This window comes from Octopus bimaculoides, chromosome 2 (assembly GCF_001194135.2).
Source record: "Octopus bimaculoides isolate UCB-OBI-ISO-001 chromosome 2, ASM119413v2, whole genome shotgun sequence".
Lineage (NCBI taxonomy): Eukaryota > Metazoa > Mollusca > Cephalopoda > Octopoda > Octopodidae > Octopus > Octopus bimaculoides.
In genome coordinates, this window is record NC_068982.1 from 7,963,484 (window position 1) to 7,971,019 (window position 7,536).

General features: G+C 35.7%; 1 protein-coding gene across 1 annotated transcript in view; it reads right to left on the bottom strand.

Annotated features, from left to right (window-relative positions):
- LOC106881016 (SCO-spondin) overlaps positions 1-7,536 on the bottom strand; it is a gene marked incomplete at its 5' end in the record, with an annotated part of 70,750 nt that overhangs the window by 61,457 nt on the left and 1,757 nt on the right. The window contains one exon of the mRNA XM_052965950.1: positions 7,183-7,536. Within this exon, the coding sequence (XP_052821910.1) occupies positions 7,183-7,536 (354 nt within the window). The remainder of the gene's footprint in view (positions 1-7,182) is intronic.

The window sequence follows — 7,536 nt, forward strand, 5'->3', positions numbered from 1 at the left end:
TTTTACTCTGAGAGAGAGACCCTTTGTCACCAGCAGAGGTAAGAGCTCTCTGAACTTTGGCCAGGCTATTCTTATTCTAGCAGCTACACTTTCAGTGCACCCACCCCCCACTACTACCTTGGTCACCTAGATAGCGGAAGCTATCAACTACTTCTAGGTTTTCTCCCTGGAATGTGGCAGAAGTTGGAAAAAGAATTGGAAAATTTTTCAAAAACTTTAATTTAAGTATTACATATGAATATGGCACAAAGGTAGTAAATTTTTTGGATACTACTTTAAACATTAGCTCTAAATTATACTACCCCTATAGGAAAGAAGGCGAGGTTACAAGATATGTCAACAAATTATCAAGTCACCCCGCTAATGTATTAAAATCAGTAGTTAAAAGTATTTCTAAGAGAATTACTAAATTATCATTAAACATTGATATCTTTAATTCCCATTCATATCACTACAATGTTGCTTTGTCTAAGGCAGGATATGACCAGGAAATTACTTTTCTCAGTCCTGTAAGTTCAGCACCTTTTAATAAAGGAAAAAAAATGATAGTTTGAGTAATAGAAAGTCTACTAACTTAGTTGTGAAAAAATACCAAATGATAAACCATCCTACAAACCTAACATTTTAAATTATAAGAGAGTAGTCTTCAATAGGAGACAGGATACTAAAATGAGTAGGAAGCTTAGGTTAGATAAAAAGGTGACGGTGAAAAAGAAATGATTACTCCTCCAGATAAGGGATCTACTAGAAATATGTACAAAACTATTAATCATGGCACGATTCTAGGGAGCAGGGATTGTACAAATACATCCCATCCTTACTTACACCATAAATTTAAAGGTAAGAATTTCATGTGGTTCAATATCCCATACAACTGTGCATTATCCATAAACATATATAGAAAATTTATGGCTATTTTAGAAAAAAACTTCTCTACTTCCCACAGATATAATAGAATCGTTTCACATAAGACAGTTAGAATCTCATACTCTACTCTTCCCAATATAGGTAGCATCACAGCTAGATTAAATAAGAAGAATATAAAATTAGCCAGGATTGTTAATAATAATAATAATAATGATAAAAATAATAGTAACAATAATAATAATAGAAATAATAATAACAATAGCAATAATAATAATAATAATATTAATAATAACTTAAACTCCCAAAAGGAAAATAATAGTATTGATGATGATGAGGTGTATAGAAGGAATAGCGTTAGCACTTCTAATATAAACATTATGGATTGTAGTTCCAGTACATATATGGGCATGGAAACTATTAGTATGCCTGCTGATACAGAGGCAATTTTATATGATACTACGATTGATGTGGAGTTGGAAAATAACAGATGTGAACATAACATATTTGATAATAGAAGGTATAGTGGTAGCGAAAATATTAATAATAAAAATAATAATATAAATTTTAATAATACTAATATCAATAATAATAATTCTCCTAGTTGCAATTGTAGAGTTAAATTCCACTGTCCTTTATTAGGCTGATGTCTTACCCAGAACGTAATATATAAATATACAATAATAACTACAACTAATAATTATATATATATATTGGTTGTTTGATTAATTTGAAAATGCGTATGTACAGTCATATGTTGTCCTAAGGTGAATTGTACGTCATTATTCAGTAAGATTTGGGAATTGAAAGAAAGTGGAATTGGGTTTAGCCTCAAATGGGAAATAATAAGAAAAGCTCAGCCTTATAGAAATAGCAGATATGGGTGTGAGCTGTGCACTATGGAGACATGAAATTTTAAAGGATAAAGATAATGGCAACCTGATTAAGAATCGATTAGACCTTAGGGTATCAGATGTACATAGTGCCATCCGTACCTTTAAATATTTTAGAAAGTAGCACTTTATTGATCTTGTGATTTAAAACCGATAATGTACCTCTTATTTTAAAATCAGTGCATAGTTAGCATGTCCTGCAGTATTAATATTCCTTTACTTACTACAGAGTATCCATCATTATAGATACAAGCTAAATAAGTAAATAAACAATTTTTGGGGCAAAGTTTAGAGAGCTCTTACTTTGCCGGTGACAAAGGGTCTCTCTCTCAGAGTAAAAGGCAGACTGTATGATGCATGTGTATGAACAACCATGCTACATGGCAGTGAAACATGGGCCGTGACTGCTGAGGACATGCATAAGCTTGCAAGAAACGAAGCCAGTAGGCTCCGATGGATGTGTAATGTCAGTGTGCATACTCGACAGAGTGTAAGTACCTTGAGGGAAAAGTTAGACCTAAAAAGCATCAGTTGTGGTGTGCAAGAGAGACGATTGCGCTGGTATGGACATGTGGCAAGAATGGATGAGGATAGCTGTGTGAAAAAGTACCACATCCTCGCGGTTGAGGGAACCTGTGGAAGAGGTAGACCCAGGAAGACCTGGGATGAGGTGGTGAGACACGACCTTTGAACTTTAGGCCTCACTGAGGCAATGACTAGTGACCAGGACCTTTGGAAATATGCAGTACGTGAGAAGATCCGGCGCAAGGCAAGTGAGAGTATAATCTGTGACCTCTGCGAGCTCACTTATTTGTATCTTTACTTCATTGGACACTAAAAACTCTGCTTGCGAAGACCTGTTAAGGCAAGTGAATTTGGAATTTGAAATCTGAAATCGAAATCAAACCGAATCCGACGATGGCACCCATGCCAACCTCTCCTTCATTGGACACTAAAGTCTGCTTGCGAAGACCTGTTGGGGCAAGTGAAATCGTAATTGAACCATACTCGATGACTGGCACTTGTGCCAGTGGAGCACTAACAGCACTGTTTGAGTGTATTCATTACCAGAGCAGCTGTCTGGCTTCTATGCTAGTGGCCTGTAAATAGCACCATTTGAGCGTAATCATTACCAGCGTCGCCTTCTAGCACTTGTGTTGGTGGCACGTTAGAAAGTCATTCGAGCGAGGTCGTTGCCAGTTCCGCTGGACTGGCTCCCGTGCAGGTGGCATGTAAAAAACACCTTTTTGAGCGTGGCCGTTGCCAGTACCGTGTGACTGGCCCTCGCGCTGGTGGCACTTAAAAAGCACCCACTACACTCTCGGAGTGGTTAGCGTTAGGAAGGGCATCCAGCAGTAGAAACTCTGCCAGATCAGATTGGAGCCTGGTGCAGCCTTCTGGCTTGCCAGTCCTCAGTCAAATCGTCCAACCCATGCTAGCATGGAAGGTGGACGTTAAACGATGATGATGATGATGATGATGATACCTGAATTATTATATATTTTCTATAAATCTTCTCTTATTGATGTTACTAAGTTGGTATATATACTTCATCATGATTTTTAGTGATTAAGCTATTTTATATCCTTTTCTAAGGTGTTCTACCCTACCTGATCATTTTGATACTTTATAATTGCCTTTAGATAAACCTAAATTTTTGTACCCCTATAAATTCATATTTAGCTTATATAGAACAATATGGGTGTCGTCACAACTTAAAATTAAACTGCTTAGATTATAATTTAATTAATTTATAGTAAATTTGTTCTTTCACCTCATTGCTAGATCTTCCTGATGACCCTAAATTTTGACTTTATACAATATGGATATATTGTTTAATATAGTTTTAGTAATTAAATCTTTTATCCTTTTCTTAAAGTTTTCAGTCCTCCTGATCTTTGTATTTATGATTGGCTTTGTACAAGCAGCCCTTCTAATTAAGTACCCCTAAGAAACTGTAATATCATGTATGGATTAACACTAATAACTTTTAAAATCTATATTATACCTCTTAATTTAATTTAATATTAGTATATAATTACCATGTCCTTTTAACAATAATTATTCTTTTAACCAATACTGGGTTTCAGTCTTGATTGTAATAAGCGAAATAAGTTAATTAACACTTTTTAGCTCATAATACTTAAATTATTATACATTTTCTATAAATCTTCTCTATTGAAGTTAATAAGGTATGGATATTTTATTATGGTTTTAGTGATTAGGCTGTCTTTATTCCTTTTCTATGGTGCTCGCCCTAACTGATCATTTTATCATTTTATAGTAGCCTTTAATAAATTCTAATCTTTGTACCCCTATTAATTCGTACTTAACTTATATAAGATAATACTGGTATCTCCACAACTTAAAATAGTTCAATTTAATTAAATTAGAATATAGTTAACATGTTCTTTAACCTAAGTGCTCCCTTATTAAATACCAGTTAAATCTATTTGATCAATCCCCATAGATACCATCTAATAATTTAATATTTAGATAAATAATAAGTATAAATATTAAACTATTTCTTTGTAATTTTCTTTTCCTCCCTCTATTGTGGTAAAATTTGATATATACTAGCGTACGGAGACTTCAAATGACCCCACACCACTATTGCACCATTGATATCTTCACCCTTCTAGCTGTCTGCTTTCTTTTAAATAAGACAGAATTCATTTCCAGGCAAATAACATTCGGAATGCAATTAATAATCACTCTCTCCTTTCTTCTTACCATTTCTCTCATCTTGTCTTTCACAATATTGTTCTATCAAAGCAATACTGATCAACTAAAGCACATTCATTCATTTTCCTGATTCTGGTACATAACCTTTTTCGTTTGTAAATTGCATCAGTATGAAACATTTTTCTGCTATTTCTAGCATGCGCTGCTACCATGTAACGACTTCTCGCAAATACCTGTTCAGTGGTAGCATGACGTGTTACAAATACCAACCAAATCGGTTAATGTTTACAAGTACACCTGCATATCAACTCCCAACACATTTCTTTCTTTTCCAGCGGATTCATATGTTTTCCATCACGGACATTCCAATAATACCTTTCATTTTCAATTCTCTGTCCCTACTCCTAATTCTTACATTTTCACTTCTTTCAAAATAATTCCATACTTCTTCCCTAATGCGGGTGCCGAGCAATCTTTTACATTTCTTCAGTCAATTTCTTACATTTTCAATTCTTTTCGATTTCTTACATTAAGAATAGGGGAACAGGGTACTTGATACCGAGCAAAAACACTCCCACCTTTTTCAGTTTTCCTTACTGAAATGCATGCCACTGCATGCATTAAAATTTAACGATACTTTTTTGGCTTCATCCTTAATGTGGACCTGCAGACCTACCAACTTACCTATAACCACTGCTATATATATGAATGGTTATGCAGCATCAACATGTAGCATCAACGGCAGCTTCTGCCCCACGAGCACCACTGAACAAAGCTAAGCAATTCATCCAATTGCTCTTTCATTAACCTTTTCTCTATCCAATCTATACGACAGAGCAGCCACACATTGATAAAATTCATGTCCACACAAATGACAACATTCCCAATGCAATTCATAACCACTTTCTCCTTTGCTCTTACCATTTCTCTCGCCTTGCCTTCCACAACTTCCCATTTTCATTCTAATGTCATAACACTAACATCATCTTATTTTACACCTTTACTGTTCTACTACCACTTCATTATTACCACAGCAGTTGCAAGTTTGCAACTTATCTACAGTTACTTACTAACCCTTCAATTAATATTTCACACTTAACAGTGTATCTCACTGCGTTTCATCATGCTTATTTTAGATCATACCCCGAAGGAAGAGTTCTTCAATTGGACGAAAAACTGTGAAATCTGCAAGGTCATCAGCAAGAAGGGCAAATGAATTGTCAGATGAAACTGACATTAGACGATCAGAAAATGCTGAACGTACACCCACTTCAAGAACACTTACAAACAGATCACCAGCATACACTTTGACGAACTGCTGCTGCTGCACGAGCTACAGTGACTAAACACCAGCGTCAAGTTCGACGAAGTGCTGATGCTGTCTCAACTGCTGCTGCATGAGCTGCAGAGAAGAAAAACGAACGCGCTACATGCCTGGTCAGGAATGCTGCCAACATGGCTGCTGTGCGAGCTTCCCACACCTTACAACAAAGATATACTATGCTGCAGACTTCCATTCAACAAAGAGCTCATAGACGAGGATTTTCAACACCATCCAACTCACAATGGTTATTAAAGGCTTTCCACTACAACTCTAACCTTCATTATGATTGCCACCCAGATATGAACATTGGAGATATGTCTATCACTTGCTCTTTCTGCAATGCTAAGGAGTGGTCAAGAGAAACTCCTGCTATGAGTTGCGCTAATGGAAAAGTTAACCCCACTCCGCTGCAGAATCCACCACAGCTGTTGAAGTCACTCTACGCTGGCACAACTACAGAGATGAAAGATTTCCTGAATAACATCCGGAAGTACAATTGTGCATTCCAAATGACATCTTTCGGTGCTAATGTTGTTTAAGAAGGTGGGTTTATGCCAACTCTCAAAGTGCAGGGACAGGTTTACCATAGGATAGGATCGCTCGAACCTGCTGAAAATATGCTACTACTTGCACAGAAATACCAAAAGAGGTTAATGAGTGAAGTTACGGCTGTGTCGTTAAGAAGTTCATTTTGCAATTTTGGCCAAACACAGTTACTGTTTTCTATCTGAAGAGTTATAATTCTTACATCCCTTCATAAAATATTTCAAGTAACATAGTTATTAATTAGTACATTGAACTTACTAGACACTGCATATCTCTTCAAAATATTTATATTGTTTATTTCAATGAACTTTTTTATCTGTTATGAATGATCCTAGTATTTCAATTGTGAAACATTTTCATGAAGGCACAAGCAAGATTTATAGGGAAACAACTTAGCACTAATATCATTGAAGATATTACTATCAGAATGCAAAAATCTCAGAGCAAAAACTAAAACGTATGCTCTCTGCTGTTCTAATATTTCTTAAAAATCACTGCCCCAGATTGAAATGACAAAAGGCAAAATTGCCATTGGTGGTATGTGAAGTGAGAGTGTTTGGTATCAGTGCAAATATCACAAATATTTCTACCTGATGCTATAAAAACTGCCTATTTCTTTCGCTTCTTTAACTGTTTACTTAATATGATATATTATGAATTGTTAGATTATTGTTTTATTTGAAAAACCATATGAACACATGGGAAGAAATGCATAAAGTAAAACATATACATAATAAGAAATTAAATAATACAATCCTACCATGGAAAGAAATTAAAAAGCAAAAAACAATGAACAGTCAGGAATTTAGAAAAGAAATAAAATACATTAATATAAGTATATATGATAGAAGTAAAATTAATTTGGATTACCAATTATTGCAAGATATCTGAACAATAACGCCATCTTCAATTTCATCACCAGCATAGACAATATCATTTTCGTGAACGGAACCAGGAGTGCCATCAAGGAAAACCACACCAACGATTTTTCCAGGGTTATAATCAAGAAGTTTCTGGATATGACAAGGGTCAACGACACAGGACTCTGGGGCTGGGGTCGATGATGATATCGTAGTTGGTGATGGTGTGATGGTTGGTGTTATTACGGAAGTTGTGGTTGATGGTGTTGACGGAGTGGTCGACGGCATTGATGCTGTGGTTGTCAGTGTTGATGCAGTGGTTGACGGTGTTGATGCAGTGGTTGACGGTGTTGATGCAGTGGTT